The following is a 26,700-nucleotide window of genomic DNA, read 5'->3' as shown; positions in this document are numbered from 1 at the left end:
TGTGATCTTGGATCACTGCAACCTCCACCTCCCAGGTTCAAGTGATTCTCTTGCCTCAGCCTCCTGAGTAGCTGGGATTACAGGAGCCCACCATTGCACCCAGCTACTTTTTGTATTTTTAGCAGAGATGGGGTTTTACCACCTTGGCCAGGATGGTCTTGATCTCTTGGCCTCATGATCCATCCACCTCAGCCTCCCAAAGTGCTGAGATCACAGACGTGAGCCACTGCCGCCAGCCAAGATCATGGCCCTAGGAAAGTGACCTGGAGCTGGTTTTTGTGATCACTGCTTTGCTCTCACTCCTCCTGATCTCATTTTCCCTCTAGTGTCCTGTTGCTTTTTCTTCACAGCCCTCTCCTGACCTGATCTCCCTTCATCCTCCCCAGCTGCACCTCTCAGTACAGGCCCATGTGAGATTGGAACTACACTGAGCGTGGTGCTCATACTCAGTGTAGACATGGGGGGTGAGCGGGAGAGGCATCCTGCTCTCAGGGACATCTGCACACATCAGAGGCCTGCATCTGTCTCCTGCTCTACAACACTTACGTACCCTGAGCTTGCGACCAAAGACATTCACTTTCCCTTGGGCTTGCTCTTTTCGGAATCTCCATTCCACCAAGTTTTGACCGTTCTCACCAGGCAGAGTCATGTTTCTTTTGGCAACGGTTGGATTAGCGGTGCCAGCCAGAACGTGGGGCTCTGTTTGGTAGTGTGAGTCCAGGCCACTGGCGTAGATAATTCTAAGGGAGCCATCATAACCAATCTGGTAGCTGTTTCTTAACTGATCTGAAGAAGAAGCAGCACAAAACATGAACTAGTATATATGCATTAAATACTTGGTCGGTTGTGCAGTTAGACGTGATGTAAATTTCTAAAAGTTGACTAGGAATAAGGAATACTTAATGATGTCCTTCCAGAAAGAAACAAAACAACTTTGATTTCTGGCATTTCATGCTGTCAGAGGTTTGGCTAAATATTAAAGACAAACTTTAGGGGAATTTAAAGTCCTTCTCTACCTTAATAGACTTCTTTTTCTCATTTGCCTGATGAAATGAGAGCTCGGCCTCTACAGGGTGTTCATTATAAATAAATATTTTGTAAAGAGGCACATATGTGATCTTTTAGGAGGGTGGTGTGAACACCTTCAAGGTCTTAGAAGACTTCTTTTTCCTATACTCAACCCCTGTATCTTCTGTCAAAGATCCTTTGAAAGGATTAATATACATATCTTGAATATCAGAAATAGAAAGCACTATTCCCTCTGAAATTGACTTCAATAAAGGAAGACATTTTATATTTTGTACAAAAAACCCTCACACTGTAGACTACTGCCTCAATTTAAAATTTTGAAGTAACATAGGACCATTTGGGGAAGAAATGAATTCAAGCAATAGCAGTTTTAGATGATTAGTTCATGGAAAATGTAAAAAAAAAATAAGTCAAAGAAGTTTAATACAGATTTAGTAATTATTCTTAGAGTTGTGACCTCACAATTACAAATGTCATTGTGAACAGGATTTTTCAAATTTAGAAAGGAATATAGCAGGAGGTTCCATTACGGAGATATGGTATCCACGTGACTATAGATGGAATGAAAAAATGGAAATTCCAGGCATTACATAAACATGTAGTTGGATTTTGGGATAAAATTTCCGTGATGGGCAGATTAAAATACCGCATCACATATGGATGCAAAAAGTGCTATGTCTCAAACTACTGTACTTAGATGACCATAAGAGAACGTGCTCTGGAAAACTGTCAGGTGATGTGAAAATGGTCTGATGATGCAGGTGAAGGGCTGGAATGAAGTTGTTTTACTATATGTGAGTGGAAATTGACACTATTCTGAGGTTGACAGATTATGTTATATGTGGTTTTAAAATATGTCTATATAGGTAAGTAAATATTATGTGTGCACTGTAGATTATGTCATTAGTATTTCTAGAGGTTTATATTTTCACCTTCCTTTTTCTGGTTCACCTTGGAAAACGGGTGTTGCTGTGTTCTATCTGGGTGCTAGTGGTAAAACGATCCATTTAAAATTACGCTTTCGTATTTACCTTGAACCATGGTGTAGAAAGAATCGATCGAGGACAGATTTGAAGTGATGCTGACATCTTCTTCTCGGCTAGATGACTCAATGTCCACGGTGATAGCCTTGTCCATGTCCCCATGCAGGTTTGTGACCACTCCAGTTGGAAACGTCACGTTTGTCAGACGACCTTCACTGTCATAGCTAAATACAAGAGGCATTAACTCAGCGTTAAATAGGCAACTGCAGTTTCTTCTGACTTATAAATACAACGTGTAGCAGTATTAACTGCACAAATTTGGAGGAGTATTTGTTTTTGTGCATGAGCTATGCAGCGTGAGGACTTCAAACATGCTTTGAAGTAATCAAAAACCTGTTTAACACAGAAAAACCTCACCGGTGACAGCACAAGTAAACAGACCAGCTCTCCATCTCAGCACAGGATGCTTTGAAGTGTGACCAAAATCCTCCTGCACATCTAATTTGCTGTTTCAAAGGGAACACATTTGCTGATACTAAATTCCTTAGCATTCCTTCATATTTTCTACAAAGTAGATTTACTTCACTGTTACATGAGTTCTTAAAGATTCACTGATTTACTCCCTCCGGGGCAGTAGTGAACAGTATGTTTACGTCCATCTGTGTATTTGCATATGTAAAAGAATCCTTTTAGTGTCTTCACGCATCGTCAACAAATTAATAAAATAAGAACGTTTTAAAGACTTTCTTATTTCTCAGTGATTGACATACTTTATAAAGGTAGATTAACTCGAATGCTGCCAGTATTGATGATAACCAATCTTGTCTACAGTGATACTGCAAGATTGGGTGATACCTTGCATGGTGATTTATTATGTTCACTGAAATGAGATGCAATATTTTCTGACATTTAATGATTATTTGTTTTATTACACACTTCTTTTTAGCAGACAAATACGGGAGGAATTTATAATTTAAGTGTCAAAATACATTTTAAAAGCTGTTCTGTGCTCATAAATATGCATCATAGATACAACATTTGACTGGAGAACTGAAGTTTTGTGACTTTTCTATTTGTGGTAGCACCAGAGAAAATTTAAAAAATGACAGCGTCATCTGAAGAAAGAAAGAAAGAAAAAAGCAGAATTCTGGATGAGACTTTAGGGGTTTCCTTAGGACAACAATATACTAAAGGTTGAATTTCAGACTGGATCTCAGGCTGCTTCACTAATAAAAGATTCTCAGTGAAACGGAGACTTGAATCATGTCCTACTTAAAATAAGCCCAGACACAGCGCTAACAGAGAAACAATGCTATTAGAGAAAGTCAGGTTACCAGGGAAGGAAAAAAAGTGAAGGGGGATAATAATCATAGGTGGAAACATGGGGCAACACAGGATCGAGGGGTGGAAAAGATACTTACGTGATATTTTAGAATAAAAGAATAGACAGGTTTTTTTTTTTCTTTCAATTTCACTTGTTTATGAGATAGAGAGTTTCTAGTGAGACATTCATTTTGAAAAATGAGGTTGGTAATTAGGAGAAGATTCCACGTGAGACAGAGAAGACTCCGTCAGGACAATGATATAGTAGAGAGAGGGAAGGAAGGAGGAAGACAAGGGAAGGAGGCCCGTTCCGCGCCCAGTGACGAGCTGATCCCATTAATTCCGTGGGGACAGTCTCGGTCGGATCGTGGGTTTGACTGACATGATCTGACAACGTGCCACGCTGCTCAGCCAGCGGTAGGAACAGGCATTCAGGAGGAGAAGCCAGGGATGGAGACGCAGAGAAAGCAAATGCACCATTAAGTGGAATCATTGTTTAGACTCACAAAAGGCAGAGCTGAAGATGTCTTCCCAACCAACCCAGACGCCCCTAGCAGAGGAAAACACAGATGAAAGAAACCCAACAGAGTTTATTGCTGTCATCGCTTTTTTGAAGAAATGATTGCTTTTGAAGAAACAAGCACGGACTGGGTTATTTATAGAGCAAGCAATGCAGAATTACAGAATTATTGACAAAACCAGCCTAAAGTTCTGTCGTTAAGTTTGGTGTCAGTCTTGCGGCACATCACACATCTCACGGCATGAGGTGAAGAACGTGCTATTGGGTTAAAAAAATTCACGCCCTTTTCAATGCCTCTACATAAAAGAATTCTGTATTGCATTATTTTCCCCCCATTTCGGAGATGGAAAATGAAAGTACGATGGGGTTAGCGGACTTCATCTGGTTCTCACTCCATCTCATGACTGGACCATAACTGGAACTTTTGTGCAGCTGACCCCAGGTCCGTTAGCCCTCCTGTAAATCACAGGGCCTGATTTAAAGCTGGGAACTCTAGCTTTAGAGAGATGGTACCACCTGCGAGCAGCCTGCTGATTCATTCTCCTCTGACCTCTTTTGACCCTTTTGCTGGTTTATATTTTCTAGACCCATTCAATTTGAAGCAGAAACTTCACCTTTCTCCTGTGGAAAGCATTTCTGCAACCTCTGCCTTTGCTCTTTCACTGGCTTACCACACATTCAATTCCCTGCTGGGCAGGCATTCTGTATCACAGGATGCTGGGCACTGGGAGACATGGCCCAGGAAGCTGAGCGCTCAGACTATCACCTATTAGCCTTTGGTTCTTTGGGAAATAAAAACACAAGTAACCTTTGTAGGTAGCACAGTTAAAATGACAGAGGCTTAAGCTGGGATCTTAGTGGCCCAGCTTCACACTTTAGCCCTGGAAGTTCTGAATTTGTACCTTCCAAGGAGTAGCTGAAGTTCAGTGCAGGCACCAACAGCATTGAAGTGTTTGCACAAGGAAGGCCACTCCGGTGTCGGGGTCCTCAGAGGTCCTATCTATGCCGGCACCCAACAGCTTCAAAACAGCCTGTCTTGTGCCAGCTGAAGTGTGAGGATATTGTGAAAACACAGAGTAGAAGTCTGGGTGAGCAGAGTCACATACATGACAATTTAACTATTAAAGATGAGTGTCCTGTGAGGCTACCGCTTACCAGAGTGAGCAGGACAGGAGAAGTGTTCATGCTGGCATAGCTGGGGAGCAGCTGCAACAAGGTGGGGACCAAGCCAGGGTCAGGAATAGACGTGGGATCAGGCAGTCAGGCGGGGGGCCGGGTATGGCTGGCAGGGCTATGGAGGAAGAGGTCTGGGGGTGCAGGGGCCCCGCTGAAGCACTGTGGCCAGCACAGAATTATACTGGAGGGGAGTCTTAGGTGGATCTCCTCACTGGAGAATATGAGGTGCTGAAGGTTTTAAAGAAAGCGAGGTTTCAATGAGGAACCTAAGGTGGGGGTCAGAGTGGCTCCCTGACTTGCCAATTTTACAAACCATGAAAAATATCAGGGACCAACAGAGGGTGTTTGAATTAAAAACTGCTACCTGTTACCCCTATCATTTCATAAACAAAGACCATTTAAACATACCAAAGACAGGCACGACCTTTTTGCTCGGTGAGTTCTTTAAAAATGATTTTTTTTTTTCTTTCTGACACTAAGTCTCACTCTGTCGCCCAGGCTGAAGTGCAGTGGCACATTCTCAGCTCACTGCAACCTCCACTACCCAGGTTCAAGCAATCCTCCTCCCTCGGCCTCCCAAGTAGCTGGGATTACAGGTGCCTGCCACTACACCTGGCTTATTATTTTTTTTTTTTTGTATTTTTAGTTGAGATGGGATTTCACCATGTTGGTCAGGCTGGTCTTGAACTCCAGACCTCAGAACTCTGCCTGCCTCAGCCTCCCAAAGTGTTGGGATTACAGGAGTGAGCCACCGTGCCTAGCCAAAAGGACTGTTCTTTAAAAGCAGTGAATAAAGCTTTACGGAAACATTCTCCACGTCGTTATTTTTCTCATTTCAGTGTGGATGAATATACACTTTTTCACAGATTAGCACCTATGTCAACAGAAATGAAAACAAGATGGAAAGATACTAAAAAATGACCCGAGGGTGCTGCCTAAGGGAGTGAAAGAAAGTAAGTCTTCAAAGATGACTCTCAGCTACTTCCATAAACGCAAGGCTAACTCTTCCTTACTTCGACAAAAGAAGAGAACCAATGCAAGCACAAATATCCAACTATCCTCTGAAATACTCGAACCCGAGGTCCTAAAACAGACCTTCCCAACCAGGTATGGCTCTGGGCAGATCCTCTGCTTATTTGCCGCTGTGTGGCCTAATGGAATGTGGCTTGGCCTTAGTGCTGAACTAGCCCTGCCCAGCTTGTAGATTTGAGAGGTGGTTTTCTTTTATTAGCTTTTTGCACGTACAATGCAACAGGCTCCAGGGAATTTGAACAGAACATCAGCTTCATGCTCTCCATTGCACTCCTCTGGCCTTAGCCTCATAGCTTCAAATTCATAACACAGCACATTCCTTCCTGCCCCTGCCTGACCCCTCTTTACAAAGGACTCTCCCTGGAAAAGACAAACTTCCTCAGGCTCTCCATGACCTACCACTCTTTCACTGATGGGATGCCCTTCTTTGATGCTTCTCTACTTGTTCGTCTTTAATTTGGATTGCATGTTTGTCTAGACTTGCTGTTTTAGCCTTTGTGGTATATTTTAAAATCTTTTTTAAGTTTCCTAAGTAGTGGGATTATTGACACATGCCTCAGAGAATCGCAGCCTCAGTCATTCTCAACTGAGAATGCTATATTCAACTTGACATGAAATTTTCTCTCCCCACTACCCTTACAGATGTGACGTTCCCAACTCTTTCCCTTTCCCTGGTTACGTCTCTCAGATATTTATCTTTCCATTCCCAGAGCTGCCCTAGACTTTTTAAACGGGTCTATCTGCCTCTTCCCATACTCACTGATACCAAATCAATCTTCTGAAACATCACAATTATAATACCTTTCTACTTAAACATCTTCAGTAGATGCTCAACGGAGAGAAAAATCGACTGATTTAGACTGTTACCAACCCAATGTCAATAGCCTATTGATATTGCAAATTTATTCAAGTGGAAACAATTTGCAGTTCTCGAAAACTTTCTTTAAAACTTGACAACAGGAGTATTTATCGTCTTTGGTGCTTCCTGATAAAATGATTTATTTAACCAAAGGTTATGTTTTCAAAATTATCTCCTGCTTTTGAGAAAACTACATATAAATCAGAGCACAGCTTTAGAGGAGCACTTACACCAGGGCAGAGAAGCCATTCTAACCCTGGGGGTGGGCTCTTTTGAGGAGTGACATGCCCTTTGTCCCTTCTGAGGATTGTCTGGTCCAGAATTCAGCCTGGCATGGAATTGGTCTGTCTCAAAGATGAGACCAGCACGTTCTTAAACGTATATTGGCGGCAATGCCCTCCCCACACCTCTGTCATTTTCACCTGAAGAAGCCGGAATGAGAGTCAGTGACATGTAACTGCTTTCTCTGGTCAAATCCAAGCCTGTTCTGAGCAGGCAAGTCAGCAGCAGAAGTGAGCCTTCATTATGAAGGCTTTCAGATGGGATAAATGTTCCAGTTTCCTTATGAGTGGCCCTTCCTCGGCCTCCTCCCCAGGGCCATCCCAGAACTAGCCGGCATGCTTAGTGGGGTGCATGGGTTTGCTTTCAGACTTGAATCCCAGTAAGAACTCCCATGGAAGACTTAATTAACCCATCTTTCTCTGACTCTCGCTCTCTCTCTCTCTCTAATGTACATGTGTGTGACGTGTATATATAGCATAGACAGCATATATACACGTTTATACAATACACACACACACACACACACACACACACACATTACACAGAGGGACAATCTTTTCTTCCATCTATCACAGTTTAGGCTCAAATTTCCTTCCATAGTTTAACAGCCAACAACAGAAACAAAACAATCCCCTCTATCTTGTCTTCAGTGACCATGATGCTTTTCTCACAATGTTAATTTGTAACAGCCTCTCATCTGTTGTTGAGGTAAAGTGGAACAAAATTACTAACCCTGTCAGGACTAAATACGTAGACATAAATCACTCCTTAATCCTCATTCCTGAGGAGGGACACCTGCACAAACAGCGAACGTCAAACATCGAATGGCGGGCTGATGCAGAATCTCAGTGGCAATAATGTGACTTGTAACAGCAACATCCAAAGAGTTTACATTGAAGTCTTCTAGGAAGGACCCTGTGATTTATGTATTTTAACAGTTATCTCATCAACACATCATAATTTGTAGCAAGGTAGTAAGAAATCCTCAAAAATCAGGTTCTGGATAGAAAATGCTTCCATTACCAAGGAAAGTACAGCAGTCAGCTTATTCTCACATCATGACACCAGCTGATACTCCATTGACTGCCTCCTATCAAAAATGACAGGGAAAATGCAAAAGAAGAATGACAAAAGAAAGTATTATTTTATGTGAGTCTGGTCTCAGTGCTAAAGGGATCTTGATGAGAAAGGGGTGAGAATTGCATGTGGTGGGGGTGGGTAACCCCAATGTGAATTTCTCTGTTGCTGCTGCATTTAATTAGGAGGTCTTGCTGATGGGGCAGATTCTGACCCGTGCCTTGCTCCATAAAACCAGAAAGGGTAGCTGTCTGCAGTCAAGCTGTTATTCCTTTTTTTTTTTTTTTTTTTTTTTTCAAACACCCCAGACAACATGAGTTCAGAGGCATGTAGACAAGGGCAGAGGCTTCCCCACTCCTCTCTGGTCCAGCCCCTTTGAACACTGAGCATAGTGATAGACGGTCACAGAAATGACATTTTCTTCAAGGATCAAATTCAAAAATAGTGACCCAATGCCTCTTTCCTTTCATAGTCATTACCACATCACGGAGAACTGACAAAGTGATAATATCCAGCTCTGAAATTCACAGGCCTTGAGACAAAGGCATGCAAGTCAGGGCATTCCAGAATTAGTTCCCTTAGGGATTCCAAAGATTCTGGGTTAGCCATCATTAAGAGAAGAATCATATTTAAGCCAGTCTTTTTTTCTTTTTTCGGTTTCTTTTTTAAATTGTTCATTGAGTGAGGAAGACTGACCTGGGTGGGATGTGGCTTATTTGTTTAGTTATCCGGTCTTGAAGCAGAGACCTGCTGGACAGCTGATGGCAAGGAAAATTTGTGCTCCAAAGAATCTGTAAAGCAGAACTGTGCGTGCCCTCATCCTCCCGGATTTATTCCATGGATCTGGAAGTGCTCAGAGGACAAACTCCTCCTTCTCTTTTGTTCTCCTTGTATCCTGGTGCTTGTTCAGCTGTACACAGATCCACACCCTGGCAGTCAGCAAGGACAGGCAGGGCTGTGAGAGGCTTCCAGTAAGTGGGAAAGATTTTTAAGAAGTAGGTGGCCCATTTGGAAAGAGAAAATTCTATTTATTACTATAAATTGCTATTTCTACCACCAACGTAACACTTAAGATACTAGGTTTGACAAAATGCAATATGCATAGCTGTTTTAGCAGAGGAAACTTGGTTACTTTTGTTAAGTGTTGTTTCTTCGGAATAAACCTTGACAGGGGCCTATGAGAAGTTGGAAAGAAATGGTAAGATCACATTTTCTTTTGAAGACGAAGCGATTTTTAATTACTAAGGAGCCTTTCATATTACAGGTGAGGGTAAGAAAATCCGGAGAGGTGCTCTCACTTTCTCCCAGTCACACAGTTAGGAGTAAGCGACACGATCAGGACTGGAACCCAGGTTTTTAGTCTTATCTCCTGAGTGTCAATGACTTGGAAAACGGAGGTGAGGAAGGAGAAAGAGGAAGGAAAAACAATAGCAGTAGTAGACAGAATCAGAGTCTAGGTGACAGAATACGGAGACTAACTACTCACAAGCTTTTAAGAGAGAAAATGAACATCGTGCAAAGTGCAAGAAGGAAGGGGAGGCAGAGGAATGGCCAAATTTGGGCAGTTAAGGGGCAAAAGGGAACAAAGAAAGAAGAGCAAATACAGAAAGTGATGGAAAATACAAGAGAAGACACAACTTTAAAGATTTCAAAGCATCAGGGACAGAGCACCCAGTAGCAGAAAGCGGATCCTTAAGTATTAACACAGCTGTTGTCTTTTATTATGAAGCCACAGGAAACTCCAGTCTGTAAACTCACATATTTGCACCTTTTTATCCACGTGTAACCAGATCGTCTGCATTCCCTTTCAATATGATCTGACTTACACTCAGAGCTTCGGCTCTCTCAATAGCCCTCAGGTCCACTTTGGAACTGTCCTCTCCTAAGTTCCAATCAGACCTTTTTTCATCACAAGCTAGACTGTGCCATGGTACTCTCAAAGTCATAATTTACAAATCTGAGGGCATCTTTTGTCCATCAACCTGCAATTCTTCCCTGTATCTCCGTATCCACTAGTCACCTAAGTTGGGAAAACAGAAATGCATGCTTGATCCTCTTTCGCCCTTACCGCTTAACCTTCAGACAGCAAGTTACATTTCATTTCCTAATGACTGACCTACCTCTACTGCCTCCTAACTTTCCTTTCTGAACCTACTTTCCTACCTTAAATCTGTCCTTATATTGTCACCAGACTGGCTATGTTGCAGACTGGCCCTGTCATAATCCTTGAATAGAGACCTGCCTACCCCAGAGGGAAGACCACTGGAATCCAGTTCTTTCTCCCCTGAGGTGCAAGCTCTAGTTGTGCGGAGCCACCACCTCCCTCCCTGCTGTCATCTCCCTCCTCCCCGCACACATTCGATGCTCCTGCCACTCGGAGCCGCCGTATGTCCTTTCCAAAACCTGCCACATTCTGCTCCTGGGAAAATGCTTTCCTCTGGCCTAGAAGTCTCTTTCTCTCTCTTCTGGGTAGCCTTTATTTACAACGTCCAACACTGATCTTAAAAATTACCTCCCTTGGGAAGTTTTTCTTGCCTCATCCCTGTCCCCACTTCTCAATCGGATTGAGCTGATACTCCCCTGCACCTCCACAGTCTATCCAACAACGATCGTAGCACTTTCCAGTCTTAATCATTGTTTGCCTTTCTCTCCCAGTGGACTCTTGAGCTCCTAGAAAGCAGGGAATGTGTCATTTAGCTCTGCGTTCTCCAGCACCTAAGGCCAGTACCTGGCACATAATAAATTCTTATTGAATGAATGAGTGCATGAGTGAATAAATGCATGCCAGGAAATCAGGAGATAAATAGGAAAAGCTTGATGATCAAAAAGCACAGAAAACTTCCCACCCTATGAAAGCCTAAGAGTTTTGAAATAATGTAACAATTTGCCCATCTGTTTGCCTTTGCAATGTAGCATGGAAAAGACTTTCATTTTCTTTTAGCTGGCATAGCTGCTTTTGGAAACACTGCCTCTCAGAGGCTGGTGTGGCTTGGACCCGTCTCCTATGGGACTAACTATGCTTGAGGTTAATCTCTGTGTTAAGGAGAACAAGGCACACTTTAAAAATTAAGTCAAAAAACTAGAAATCCCTATTAAATTAGTAAGGGATAAATGAACTAATCTTTAATTGGATATGCATACACAGATATCAACATGAAGACAAACGGCTGGGCATAACCTTTCTCACTAGCTCTAAATTATAAATAACGACTGCCTAAACCCATTCTGACCTTCCTTTAGAGTTTAGAGGTTTGAGGTTTAGTCATCCTGAGTATTTTTTGGCTTTTCTAGGAATAGTGTGATGCATCTAGATACCCAGCAATTCTGCTCCTCCAGATGATAACATTCCTGTAACCTTTCTTTGTTACTCTAATGCTAACTGACCTAGCTTAAAAACGTCATCCTCTATAAATGAATACTTTCTGCTCATTTCGGGCAAGGCTTATGCTTGCCTTTCTTAGAACTAGCTTCCATCTTTTCTAGAGTTTGAAACAGAATGAGGTCTTTCTTCTAGCTGATGTTTGACTTACATTCATTAAATGCCTATCAACTAACAACTTTAAAATACACTAAGTTTTTCAGCCTTTGCTTTTTATACACTGTTTTTTACTGAAAAGCCCAGTCACGGGAAAATCTTAATTTATATCAGACCTACACTCTTAAAACACACTTAAAGAGAACAAAAAGTAGTTTTTAAAAGTGCTACAAAGGGGTATTTCTTTACATCAATATTTTTGAGAAGTTGTGGGGGTCTCACCTGAAGAATCACAGATTCACCAAACTTTGGGATGAACTCGAAGTCTAGGAAATCTGTTTTAAAGTGTGTCAGTACATGTGTTTACGAGATGTGGGAGTGGTGATGGGTGGGTGTTGCTAAGTGAGTGACTTGAAGCATGTGGATGGTATATCCCCAACCATCCTATCTCCTTCGCAGACTGCCTTCCACAACCTGGGTAGGGCTCCAGAGAGAAGCGCTGTGTCCATGCTGGTTCTGCATTTGCAGCCTCAAAATATTCTGAAACCACTCTAGGATCCTGGAACATAGGCCAGGGGCATTCTCTGTGTTGAAGACCTTCCTGGGAGGCTGCAGAGCTACGGAAGCCATGAGTGAGAGCTGCTGGCATTGCTTTTATTTTGGTATCAGAGGAATAAGCCAGAGATGCTGGAAGGTCTCTAGAAAACACCCGACTGTCAACCTTCAGTTCTGTGATTGTAAAAAATGAAAAGTTCTCTTGCACTGGTCATCCCTGTGTAGACTTCTTGCTTTACGATCAAACAATTATTTTAAATGGAGGGTGTACATAGCTTCATCTCAGGGTAAATCATCTGATAATCACCGTGTAACGGAAGCTGATGATGCACACAGATATGAAGCCATAAAATCATGTGTCTAATCTAGACAGTTGCATAATGAGTTTAAAGAGAAAACAGGACACTTGTGGAAGCCGTATTTACTCTCGAACCACTGGGGAACAAGTTAGCACATCCAGAGCATGGATTTGCCAAATGGAACACCCTGAAATAGTTAATTCAACCTTGCAACTATCAATACACTGCAAGGACACAGCAGATGAACTGAGAAAATCTGACTCACCTGTTTTTATTTTTTGTACAGTTTTTTGAGTAATCTGAATAACATACTATTTCCCCACTTCCTTTTCTTCTTTGAAACCTGGGCAGAACTAATTTTTTAAAAAAACTGGACTGCAGAAGGGAATTGGAATAGATCAAATATTACTAAAAGTATTGACTCAATAGTGTTCGGATTAATGCTTGAAATGTACAGCAGCCACTTTAGAAAACTGCCTATGCATTCTTTTACTGATGTCCCTGGAAATACGCATTTTGGTTAACAATTTAAAACCAAATTATTAAGCAATTAAAACAGCAAAAATAGCAATCTACTATTTGATTCTATTAAATGGAATATTTAGAATTCTATCAGAAATAGAATTTTCCCATGTTTTTAAATGATCTGCTGATAAAATCTCTCACAAGTCACTCTTAATCTACTAAATGTTTTCTTCCATGAAGAAAGAAAAAAGACATGGAACATAAAGCAGGTGGCTGAGCACCATTTTAAGATGTATACGTGTATGGGTGTGTGTGTATTAGTGTGTGTGTGCAAATATATGTGTATATACTTATAAAGTGGGCTGCTTAGTTTTTAATGCAGTTTTTGGCAGAAATAACCATGACACATGGTTTCAGTGTTTAGTTTTTAGGGTTTCATGGCAGATGCCTATCAAAGGAAAGGATATCCTCTCAGTTTTGTCCTGTGGAAGATACCTCTATAGTTCTTTTTCTTTCTTTCTTTTTGTTTTTGAGATGGAGTCTCACTCTTTTCATCCAGGCTGGAGTGCAGTGGTGTGATCTCAGCTCACTGCAACCTCCACCTCCCAGGTTGAAGCGATTCTCATGCTTCAGCCTCCTGAGTAGCTGCGCTGCCATGCCCAGCCAATTTTTGTATTTCTAGTAGAGAGAGGGTTTTACCATGTTGGCCAGGCTGGTCTTGAACTCCAGACCTCAGGTGATCCACCCGCCTTGGCCTCGCAAAGTGCTGGAATTACAGGTGTGAGCCACGGCGCCCAGCCGATACCTCTATAATTTTTCTAATATTAGAAGCTATTACAACGGTCACTCCTATAAGAACACAGCATGGCACCGCAGTCAGGCTGTTTAAACAGGATTAAGTGTCAACAAGAATGGGCATATCTTTTCTGATTTGGAATAATTATCATTATATTTTCCTGCCTTATTTGTGCTTTTGGTATGCAATTTTGAACTTGAAATAGGCTTAGGTGTAACACATGCACTGTTTACACTGCTGATCTTTCCTCTTCGGAGATCCCTTCTCTGAGGCACACCTAGAGCATGAGAACTGATGTCCATGGGAGTCGTAGGTTTGCCATGAGCACTGAGTTAAGTTCTTTATAAAGAAGTGCTTCAGAAGCTCATTCTGAAATTGTAAAGCTTGAATGAAGGACAATAAAGCACCCTAATGAGAAGCCGGAGACTCATATGTACCTACATCAATGTGTAAAAGCTGAAACTCATTTCTTTGCTCTGTGAATCTGAATATAGTTCACAAAAGATCACAGAGTCAGCTCCACAAATATAGAGCTCCAAATATTCAAATTCCCAAGGTTAAAAAAAAAGTCACTAGCCTGCTGGTGTGCATGTACATATCAGCAACAATTCATAGTTTCTTCATGTTGTCTCCTTTAACCAGACAGAAGAGCCGCTAGATATGCCCAAATGGTTTCTATTTTATGTGTGTAAGCAAGCAGAGAACTGTGAAATGCCATTTACTATTAAATAACTTATTCTATTCCCCAATTCAGTACGCTGGATTTCCTTTCTTTTGTGCATTCAAGTGTAAGAACCATGGTTTCTTTTGGGGTATAAACTTTTAAAATAATAAATATTTAGCAGGTGAGAGCTTTTTTTTTTTTTTTTTTTGACAGGGTTTTGCTCTTGTTGCCTAGGCTGAAGTGCAACGGTGCGATCTCAGCTTGCAGGTGAGATCTTCTTAGTGTCCTTGGAATTACTTTGGCTAAGGAATTATCTGTGTGGTCCTTGTGTTTAAGAGGTGTGAAGAGCAGCAGGGAGCAGTCCCTACTTCTAAGAGAGAAATGAGGCTTATTACAGTGTCTTCACACAGGGGACTGTATTAGCTAGTTGGGATCCTTTCTACAGCCCAGCAAGTCAATGGAAGAGGAGGCTGGGGCCAAGATGGTTTATTCAGTCAGTGATCAATAATTATTTAGCTCATGAAGCATATTAGTCTAAGTCAGTGATGTCAAAGCTGAGTTACAAACCATCTGATACCCAATGTAGTCTTCCAGCCATACATACCACCCAGTAGCATGTCTAACAATATTGACCACTTCTCTAATGAATCACAATAGGACATAATAATTACAAGTAACATGGAGAGAAACTGCTGCCAAGACGCAGATGATATCTCTAGTTTTCAAAATGACAGTTACCATGTTAAAGAAACCCCACCTGTGCACCCTACAGAATCACCCTACCTACATTATTGGTGATTGATAAAAACCTCACTGAGAGGTTTCTTCTCCTAGGCTTTCTTCTCCTAGAATCCTTTCTGATACCAGATAAAATAATATCCTTTAACTGTATTTGCATAGGAAAAGTTTTCTTTTTCTTTTTCTTTTTTTTTTTTTTTGAGACAGAGTTTTGCTCTTATTGACCAAGCTGGAGTGCAGTGGTGTGATCTCGGCTCACCACAACATCCATCTCCAGGGTACAAGCCATTCTCCTGCCACAGTCTCTAGAGTAGCTGACATCACAGGCATGCGCCACCACGCCTGGCTAATTTTGCATTTTTAGTACAGACAGGTTTTCTTTATGTTGGTCAGGCTGGTCTCGAACTCCCTACCACAGGTGATCTGCCTGCCTCAGCCTCCCAAACTGTTGCGATTACAAGGCATGAGCCACCACGCCCAGACAATTTTCTGTCTTTACTCTTTAATACCAACATTTCAGAAAAAAGTGTTAAGAATATAAAGTTTTTGTTTGTTTCATTATTAGAATAACAAGATCAACTGAGGAAGTCCTTGCTTACAAAGCAAAATGCAGTGAGCAAACATGTAATAGTGGGTAAATATTTTTAAAAATCAGTAACAAAAATGAGTAGTGTTAATATTTTCAACATTCACTATTGGTACAGAGGTTTGAACTAATTTAGAATGCAAAAGAGCATTTATAGGTATTCTTTCGATGGAGCCTTGGCAAAAGTCAGCTTTTGGTTTTACCAGATTCTTCTCTGCAAATGAACACTGACCTGTCTACATATTTAATTTAGTCTTCTATTTCTTCATTCAACAAACAGGTATTGGGAGAGTTCTATGTGCACACCAACACTCCAGGAGTGGTGGGAGCCACAAAGATAATGAAAGTTTGTATTTTATGAAATACTTTTACATTTCCTTTTTTACTTATACCAATACTGTGACATGTTAATTGTACACTAAAGTTTGTACCAAGAAAAAAAAGAAAAGAAAAACATGTAAGGTAAGTAATTTGAACTGATTCTCTTTTAAAATTTCTCTGGAAAGAACTATGACAAGTGTATTTTTATCAGTCAGCAAATTTATTGATTCCAGATCTTCCTCCATCTGTTTCATCCTATAAAAGCTTTAATCTCAAGGCTTTTTAGATACCAGGCTAGTTAGAAAACCGGCCATATACAAATGGGAGTTTGAGCTGAAAATTTTAAGTTTTCCGTATAAGGTATCTGTGAAGGAAGATGATTATAGAGCATGTTATCAAAGCTCGAGGGACTGGTGTCATGAAAGTCATAGAAAACAGGTGTTTGGGAGAGAGATCCAAGATGGCTGATCACTAGCAGCTCGGGATTGCAGCTCCCAGTGAGAGCACAAAGAATGAGAGGACGCCACACATTGACATGAATTCTTGTTGCTCATGCACCAGAAGATTCCCAGCGGAGGAGCCCCACAGGTCGCCAGCGCGACTCTTGTGACCGGCGAGGCGGTTTTGCCGGTGCCTTGGAGCGTCGGTTCTTGGTGCAGAGTCAGAAAAGCACCATCAATCTTAACGCCGCTGATTTAGTTGGCGCAGTGGGTTGCTCAGATTTCGGCGCTGAGAATCAGTAAGTTGGACGTCCACTCAGAAACCCAATTACAAAGACGGTAGTTATAAAGACCACAGACGGATAAATCTACAACGAAGGGAAGAAACAGCCAAAAAAGGCTGAGAATACCCAAGATCAGAACGCCTCTTCCTCAGCAGGGGATCATAGTTCCTCATCAGCAACGAAACAAGGCTTGATGGAGAACGAGTGTGTTCCAATTACAGAAGCAGGCTTCAAAATGTGGATAATAAGAAACTTCTGTGAATTAAAAGAACTTGTTCTAACCCAATCCAAAGAAACTAAGAACTTTGAAAAAAGGCTGGACGAAATGTTAACAAGAATACACAATTTAGAGAGGAATATAAGTGAATTGATGGAGCTGAAAAACACAATATGAGAACTTTGTGAAGTATGCCCAAGTTTTAACAGCCTAATTGATCAAGCAGAAGAAAGGATATCAGAGGTCGAAGACCAACTCAATGAAATAAAACAAGAAGATTAGAGAAAAAAGGATAAAAAGGAACGAGCAAAGTCTCCAAGAAATATGGGACTATGTGAAAAGACCTAATCTATGCTTGATAGGTGTACCTTAATGTGACGAAGAGAATGAATCCAAGCTGGAAAATACGCTTCAGGATATTATTCAGGAAAATTTTCCCAACCTAGTAAGGCAGGATAATATTCAACTCCAGGTAATACAGAGAACACCACAAAGATATTCCTCAAGAAGAGCAACCCCAAGGCACATAATCGTGAGATTCACCAGGGTTGAAATGAAGGAGAAAACACCAAGGGCAGCCAGAGAGAAAGGTCAGGTTACCCACAAAGGGAAGCCTATCAGCCTTACAGCAGATCTCTCAGCAGAAACCCTACAAGCCAGAAGAGAGTGGGGACCAATATTCAACATCCTTAAAGAAAAGAACTTTCAACCCAGAATTTCACATCCAGCCAAACTAAGCTTCATAAGTGAAGGAAAAATAAAGTTTTTTGTGAATAAGCAAGCACTCAGAGATTTCATCACCACCAGGCCTGCTTTACAAGAGCTTCTGAAAGAACCCCTAGACAAAGAAAGGAACAAACAGTATCAGCCTTTCTAAAAAATACCAAAAAGAGCATCAATATAATGAATTTACATCAACTAATGGGCAAAATAGCCAGCTAATATGAAATGGCAGTATTAAACTCACATATGTCATTATTAATTCTAAATTTAAATTGACTAAATCCCCCAATCCAAAGACAGACAGGCAATTTGAATAAAAAACTAAAACCCATCAGTATGCTTCATCCAGAACCATCTCACATTTAAGGATACACAAAGACTCAAAACAAGGGATGGAGAAAGATTTACCAACCAAACAGCTAAAATAAATAAATAAAAAGCAGATGTTATAATTTTTGCCTTTGATAAAATAGTCGTTAAAGCAACAAAGATCAAAAGAAGCAAAGAAGGACATTATATAATGATAAAAGAATCAATGCAACAACAAGAAGAGCTAAAGATCCTAAATATATACGCACCCAATACAGGAATACCCAGACATAAAAGACTAATAAAGAGACTTAGACTCCCACACAATAATAGTGGGATACTTCAACATTAATTTTAGAGAGATCAATGAGACAGAAAATTAACAACGATATCCAGGACTTGAACTCAGATCTGAAATAAGTAAACGTAATTAACATTTATAGAACTCTCTACTTTAAATACACAAAATATACACTCTTATCAGTACCACATCATATCAATTTAGAAGTTTAAACGAAATGTTGGTTGGCTCCTTGTTCGTTATTCTCTTCCCTCATTTTCTTTTATGTCTCCGTTATTAAGGACAATTACAGGCATACCCATATTTAGATTGCATTCTAGCCTGGGCAATAAAGCAATACCCCCATCCTCTCTCCCTCTTCCTCTTTCTCTTTCTTCCTCTTCTTTATTCTTTTTCTGATTATAAAAAAAAAAAAAAAAGAAAACAGGTGTTTTTCAGTGGGGGATGGAAAGTTTCTTTTGCAATCTCATGGTTTTGGTTAACACTCTGGTCATTGTCAAACCTGTCAAATCCCTTCTTTGTGAACGTACCAACTGCTCTTTGTAAGGTCTAAAGTAGACACATAGATGCATGGTACTCTAAAAAATGAAGGGAAATATTAGATACGTACTAATATTCTGGGAGTCGGCCAGTTCACCAATAACTCCAAAAACAAAGACATTCTGACAGGGATTCAGAGGCTCCCTGCTGCCTCTATTAGGATGCTCACATCCCACTGCATGCCCAGGTCAGGAGACGAGAAGCAGAAACTCTGTTGTCAAGGCTCTGATGAGCAGCGACAGGGGCTGAGTTTGCCCATTAACAATCTCAAACTTACACAGACAATACATGTTGCTCTGTCTGAACACAGACAGTGCTTCTGGAGGGGCTGCCTGATAATGACACCACCACCCCCACCCTTTTCTTTTTGTGCATTTCCTTTTGAATGTGTTTTAAAGTTTCTGACCCTTAGAAGAGGCAGGCCTTCGCTCTTTCACAGCCAAATTACAAGAATGTGTGGGAAGAAAAAAATGATCATCTGTCACTCTGACATGATGACTCTGAATTCCTTGGGTCAAGTGCTCCATTTGAACCATTGTTTTGCAAAAGGCCTAAAGGTTTCTTAGAAATTTTTTAGTTGTCTTTGCTGTAGACATCTTATGAGAAAAATTAATAAAATGCTGCTTTTTAAAGTGAGTACTTCTGTTAATTTTACTAGAAAAGTCATTTTCAAACACTGGTTTGTTAAACTATGATATTCTTATATATTTTTATATATATATATAAAAATATATATATAATTGTGAGGGTGACGTCTGGTAAGATATTTTAATAATGCTTTTTGGAATAGTTTAGTTTCTGTTGCAGCAATTTATCTAGTTATAAGATTTAATGGACATACCTTAAATATGACATGTAATGAATTAGTTTTGGTGAAAATATGATTTTGATGTATTTTAATTAAAACCTTTCATTCTTTAAAATAATGTTTTCCCATTCTATTTACAAGATATTTACAAGACTGGCTTGCCAACCCAACACCTACTTCAGCCAGTATGCAGATTCCTAAGTCTGAAATTCTTGGAGGTTATCTGTTACTAGAGAAATATATCTTCTTTTCCTGTACTATCATTTCTTTAAAAAGTAAAAAACCCAAATTGGTTTATACTATCCCATATAAGCTCCAGCAATAAAATTTATCTAATTTTCCAACTTGTTTAAAATTCATTCATAGGCCATAAGCAAACCACTGTATCTGCTGCAGGAAGTTCAAATGTCAGCAGTAACCCATACAGTGAACTTCTGGCAACAAAATAAGGACATATTCAGAAATGACCCACAGAGCAGGGTGAGTGCTAGACTATACTCAAAACTTATTTCTCAATTTTTCCCCTGCTTTCAACTAAACTGAAACCCTGCCAACGCCACCACCATCTCCTGAAGATCTTATAATCAGAGCAGCTCTCCTGACCACTCTCATCTGACGGTGGCACTTTTCCTGTGCCCTTTTTTGCCTCGTTGGCAATCTAGCCTGCTATCACTTTGAAAACGGTGCAAAGGAAGTGCTTTCCATTAACTTCCAATTTATTCCTTTCCTATTGCGATACTAAAATGAGCAAAAGGAATGCTAAGAACAGAATTTTAATGTAATTCAATTGAAAAGGTTTGGTCCTCTGACAAAATCGTGCTGCTGGGTAACATTCATTTTATTAAAAGGGAATCTGTCAAAAAAGAAAGGCAATTCAAACTACAGGAGAACTAAGCTTTATGTATAAGATACATTCCAGAAAAGTTGTACAGAAAATATTTGTATATTGAGTCATTTGTTTCTACTGACTTTTATTATAATTTTAGAGGTGTGCTCCTACAGAGGGAAATACTTTTGCTTCGGCATATCATTGTGAAAATCACGCTAAGGAGCTCAGGATTCATTTCAAAGACTATTTTGCATTTGTCAACAGGTCCTTCTTCCCATCTAATTTCCCCTTATGGGTTGGACAAGTGAGTCAAGTGCACAAGCAATTGAGAACACATTTATATGTGCCATAACACACACAATGCCTGATTTTCCTTTCATTCTTAGTGACTCCCAACATATGACTGTTCAGACAGCACATGGCCTGGGTCACCACTCCACATTAGCTATGGGAACACCCTGGCTGAATGAGCCTCCTAGCTCTTCACATGGTTTCAGGTGGCAAACAGCAATTCCTGACTTGCATTTAGTTGTAAGGTTCTTTGAGGCCCAGTGTAGCTTCTCCAATAACTGATTACAAAAACTTAAGCCCTTCTGTTTACAGTGAACTGCAAAGTTCACTGCAAATGTTTTTAAAGTTTTTCTTCAATGGAAGCTCCTGATACAGTCAGCTTTATCAGGCGGGCAAACCTAGCGCCAAAGATTGATGCCCAAAACCAAAGCTGTAGGATGCTTCTCAGAAGGTCTGCTGCTAAGATGCTAGGTCTGTCTGAAGCAATATGTTCATCCTTATGCAGGGGTAAATTTACCATGAAGCCAACTGAAACTTAGGCTTCTGAGCTTCTCCCTTACATGGGCTCCCTTCCCTTTCCAAGGCCCTGCATCTAATTTTGTATCTTGCAATTTTGTCTCCTTTCTCAAAAGGAGGAATCCAATTTTTTTTTCTTTAGAGATACATTCTGGCTCTGTCACCCGGCCTGGAGTGCAGTGGTACAATCCACAGCTCCTGTGGCCGCAAACTCCTGGGCTCAAGCAATCCTCCTGCCTCAGCCTCCCCAGGAGCCAAGACTACAGGAATGAGCCACTGTGCCCAGCCAAGATCCAAAAATTATAGAAGCTCTAGGCTCTCAAAAGACATGGAATCCTCCAGCCTTTAAGATTATATTGCTATTATCGGTTACATTCTTGTATCACAGTATTTTATAATCAGAGTAGAATTTTCATATACTTACTCAAAAAATGTTGTCCATCCAGTTTCATCGCTTTTAGTGGCTAAAAGGCCACTATTGCCGTGGTAAGTAAACAAAACTAATTCCAGTCCTTGAGCAGTCATGCTTTTCAAACATCCATTTGTTCCTATTGTCAACCATATCACTTGGTTATCGGGGGACACCACTCGAACTGGCATCCGATTTGGGTCCCGCCTAATTCTAAGGGTGTTGCCATTGCTGTCTGTCACGGCAGTAATATCATTGTCATTGCTGTAGCTAAAATTGTACAGGTAATCACCAGTGACTAAACTGACGGTGTACTGGTGAGTACCATTGATGTCAAAGATGTAGAGTTCTTGATCAGTTGGAGACGCAACTTCATAGAAGTTCATAGAGTTAAGTAAAGGCTTATTCTTCGACACGGCCCGGATGCGGATATTTCCCAGATCTGCAATATACAGTGTGCCATCTGGAGAAGCAGCCAGGGAGGACGGGGCATTGAGTTTGGCATCCTTGGCATAGCCATCTCCACTCTGGTAACAGTCACAGTTGGCATCATTTTTGCAGTCACATTCTGAAGGTATTCCGGCCACTAAGGAGATCTCCCCGTCTGTTGTGACCTGCCTTATCCGGTTAATTTTCTTTTCATCCGTTTCAGTAATGTACAGGACCCCGCTGTAGGACACAGCAATGGCAGTTGCCGATTCCAGCGTTGTCTGCACTGCGTGCTTCCCCACGGGGTATTCCACTCCAGGAACCTGACAGTGCATGGGCCGTCCCGCAGCAATGCGAACTTGACGATTTTCAGTGATCTGTAAAACTACATTATTATCCAGGACATAAATGGAGTTATCCATAGGGTTAATGGCTAGGTCAGTAGGCCACTCCAGACGTACCTTAATAAAAAAAGAAATGGCCTGGTTAGTCAGTTACTGCACTACAGTTAATTTGCCAGAAGAGTAAGTTAGACCATTCAGGGAAATTGGCATTCATCTGAGATAAACTGTTTTAAAATACTTTTTTTTCCCCAATAGCCTCAGTAAAATAGACCAAAAAGTACTGAATGGAGACAGATATAAGAAATAACACTTTAAAATTCAGCTCACAGGAAGATTTGCTAGTTATAAGCAAATAACAAATAAGCCTCTAAGTAGTGAGTGAACAGATATCAATGAGCTATGAACACACATGTTCCTCATAGCAGCAATCACCACCAAATGTTGGGGCTTTCTAGGTTACGAATAGATTAGTATTCTGTTGTGTTTTCAATCAGGCCAACAGTAAAGTTTCTAATTATAAATATAAGTCCCTTGGGACTGGGTTCTCTCTACTACTTAAGGAGCTCAGACAATCAAAAGATTAGAGGTTTAAGCTGCTTGGTTCTTTTTAGAATATCCGCATGCTGCTTCTTTACTGGTATTTTATTACAAATGCTTGGCATTTCTAATAATTGTACTGTATAATTGTTCTGTATCTCACTGAATTCATCGAATGCAGAATTATAGAAGAAAATAACTTTTTATTAGCTCTTGAGATACAAGTAAATGGAACTGCCCTATTATAACCACTGCAACACATGACACACGAGCTTTAATATGGTGCCATCATAGTCTACTGACATAGTAAGTCAAGTCACCCGGAGGAAAACGAACAAGTCAGCATAGTATTTAACTACCTGGCTGATGTGCATGCTAGTGTCACAAGTTAAAGGCCTGGCTGAAGTCAAATCATTAGAGCCCAGGAGAGTTGATATGATTCCATTTTGGTCAACTTTCCTAATCATGGTTCCATCAACAAAGTAGATTAATCCATTCTTATCAATTGCCATTCCTGTATTTGAGAGAAGCAAGTATTACTAACTTTTCAAAAATGGTTACTTTTGATTCACTATTAGGCCCATTATTAAACTCAATTATTTAACCCTAGTGACAACATGGGTGACAGGGAGTAGGTAGGACTGCAGACTGCAAACACGCTAGAAAAACCCAACACAGGCATTTATAATACAAATAAATTAAAAATTTGGTAAGGAGGCCAGGCAGGGTGGCTCATGCCAGTAATTCTAGCACTTTGGGAGGCCGAGGCGGGAGGACTGCCTGAGCTCAGGAGCTTGAGAGCAGTCTGGGCAACACGGTGAAAACTCATCTCTACTTAAAAATACAAAAAAGTAACCGGGTGTGGCAGCATGCGCCTGTAGTCCCAGCTATTTGGGAGGCTGAGGCAAGAGAATGGCTTGAACCCAGAAGGCGGAAGTTGCAATGACCCAAGATTGTGCCATCTGCACTCCAGCTTGGGTGACAGAGTAAGACTCCGTCTTCAAAAAAAAAAAAAAAAAAAAAAAAGCAAATAATTCAAATTTGTAAGACTCTTCTGCGAGTATATGTATCACACAGGTAATACCTACTATGTTTCAAATAGAAATTGTAATGATTACATAATGTTGTAGTCTATAAATTATAGAACCAATTTCAAATTCAGTTCCAGCTGACGTACAGTAACTATATTCTTCTAACAAAAATAGATCTAAGCAAAGGTTAGTGTTTTGTTGACCCTGTTACAATGAAATTTCCTGTTATGAATAATTCAGTACAGATACTTTTTTACAGTCCTTGTTCACATAATAGTCAGTAGCAATAATGAAAGAAATAAAGGCCCCGAACCAAAAACATTGTATTGAGTGGTATAATAACATGGGCAAGGAGTCAGTCCCGCCTGGTTTAAAAGCCTTTATCACGAAGAATTGTTTAGCACTTGTTACCTCCAAAAATTTCTTGCAGCAAGCATTTTTTTTTCCCATGGCATCGAAACAAAAGTTTAACAGCTCCAAAGTGGGAGAGGGCTCACAGGGTTGCTTAGTGATGGTTTTTAAAGAACTCTGGGACTCATTCATGACAAAGAAATTCCAGGACAATGAAAGAATTTGGATACTTCCTTGAAGTTTAACAGGATGTGACCTGAATTATATAGAGTAGTTGCTTCATTCTTTGAAGAGCTGGAAAAATGGTATGATAATAAAAAATGCCAGGAACCTAATATTTACTGTAAAAACCAAGTTAGGATTCTAGCAGTTTCACGCTAAATGGCTTTTAAAAACCCTAGATGTGAAACAGCTTTTGGGAACACAGTCAAAGGGTAAAATGTTAGACTCAGCATTCAACATGACTAGGTACTCACTGGATTTTCTACCTTTTTATTTTTTTTTAAATAAAAAGAAATCCTCAAACGGGTAACTGCTGGTACCTTTGGGACTCATGAGCGTTGCTTCCACGGCCTTCCCTCCATCCCCACATCTCGCCTCGTCAAATGGGAGGCACTGCTCCCCTGTCCCTGCAACGACTTCTGCATTTTTAGTCAAGTCTTTTGCCCCCGTAAGTGACTTTGGGCGATAAATTCTGCGGGTGTTCGTGTCAGAAACGTACAAATCTCCTGTGACTGGATCTGTTGCAAGGTAGTATCTATGAGCTGGGTTGCTGCTGTGAAAAGGATCATACATAAACATCAAAGGGAGTTACTCCTAATACGCAGAGAGAAATTAAAAGCAAAATAAAACAGATCATGAGAAACTGATTCTAGTCTGGAATCCATGATCAAAGATTAGACATGAATAGTACTGTCTATTTAATAATGACTTAAAATAATGTGATCACAGGTAGCAGTTCTCTGATATTACTGTTTGCCTTCCTTGCCTGATGCCGAGGAGTCCACAATTAACCAACAGTCATCTTAAAAATAATTACCTTTAAAAGGCAATATGCATGTAGTCTAAAACAAAGAACCAAATTCTCTAAATATTTTTTGCTCAATGCAAAGCCATTAAAAACTGCCTCTGAATGAGAGACAGAAAGTTTATTCTGGGGAAGGACGTTTCCATCAAATTCTCCAGTAAAGTGTAATATACTACTGATTTCACTCATATGCCATCATAGGGCAGGCGTCCCCAAACTACAGCCCGCAGGCCGCATGCAGCCCCCTGAGGCCATTTATCCGGCCCCCCGCCGTACTTCAGGAAGGGGCACCTCTTTCATTGGTGGTCAGTGAGAGGAGCACAGTATATGGCGGCCCTCCAACGGTCTGAGGGACAGTGAACCGGCCCCCTGTGTAAAAAGTTGGGGACGCCTGTCATAGGGTATTCTCCTTTCAAACTAAAAACCCTCCCCCTGAAGAAATGTAGCATTGCATCTGTCTTGGATGCTCTATCACAATCCAGAAAAGTTCCAATGTTTGTCCTATGGGGTTAAATATTAAAATGAGGTCATTCAAGTGTAGGAGACAGTCTTAGTTGGTGGCCTGATGCAGTGAGCTAGGATGCTGGGTCCTTCAGTTTTCTTTCTAAAGTTTGTATACTGAGCTGCTCTGAAACCTGGCTATGAATTTAGCGACATATGGAATGTAGTGCCTCAATTTGACAAATGTACAGCAATACAAATGTAAAACATTTTATGTCCCATTACTTGTAAAAATAGTAAGCCCAACATTATCAAGGAGAAGGTAAATTATGGAGTTATAGATAAATTATGGACTCACAAACACTCAACACCACATTCTTAAAATCGATGTAATTTTGTACATGTGCAAAGACTGCCTTCTTAAAAAAAACCCTGAAAAATAGTTTAAATGATTTGGTGTCCCAACCAAGATGTCAACGTGATAGTAATCTATCAAACTTCACGTATCTTTTGATGACGAACTTAGTTACACTAATTCTCATTCTCTCTCTTCCTCCGCCTCTTTCCACATCCAGCCAACCACACACACACACACACACACACACACACACACACACAGTACACACAGTCATATGCTTGTTTCTATTTATTTTATTTGTGAACATCTCAAATATTTAGAATAAATCTAACTAT

At 40.5% G+C, this 26,700-nt stretch overlaps 1 protein-coding gene across 19 annotated transcripts in view; it reads right to left on the bottom strand.

Moving 5' to 3' along the window:
- The window catches only part of TENM3 (teneurin transmembrane protein 3), a 2,726,163-nt gene that overhangs the window by 18,806 nt on the left and 2,680,657 nt on the right, over window positions 1-26,700 (bottom strand). For 14 of the 19 annotated variants that reach the window (XM_074396661.1, XM_074396660.1, XM_074396667.1 and 11 more), the window contains 5 exons: window positions 25,082-25,314; window positions 23,517-23,671; window positions 21,863-22,737; window positions 2,061-2,236; window positions 551-786 (listed from right to left, as the gene is read on the bottom strand). In XM_074396661.1, coding sequence (XP_074252762.1) covers window positions 551-786; window positions 2,061-2,236; window positions 21,863-22,737; window positions 23,517-23,671; window positions 25,082-25,314 — 1,675 coding nt within the window. The remainder of the gene's footprint in view (window positions 1-550; window positions 787-2,060; window positions 2,237-21,862; window positions 22,738-23,516; window positions 23,672-25,081; window positions 25,315-26,700) is intronic. The other 5 variants (XM_074396665.1, XM_074396668.1, XM_074396670.1 and 2 more) reach the window with 1 other exon arrangement.

This window comes from Saimiri boliviensis, chromosome 3 (genome assembly GCF_048565385.1).
Source record: "Saimiri boliviensis isolate mSaiBol1 chromosome 3, mSaiBol1.pri, whole genome shotgun sequence".
Classification (NCBI taxonomy): domain Eukaryota; kingdom Metazoa; phylum Chordata; class Mammalia; order Primates; family Cebidae; genus Saimiri; species Saimiri boliviensis.
The sequence above is the reverse complement of the archived record's forward strand: the minus strand, read 5'-3'. Positions and strand labels throughout refer to the sequence as shown.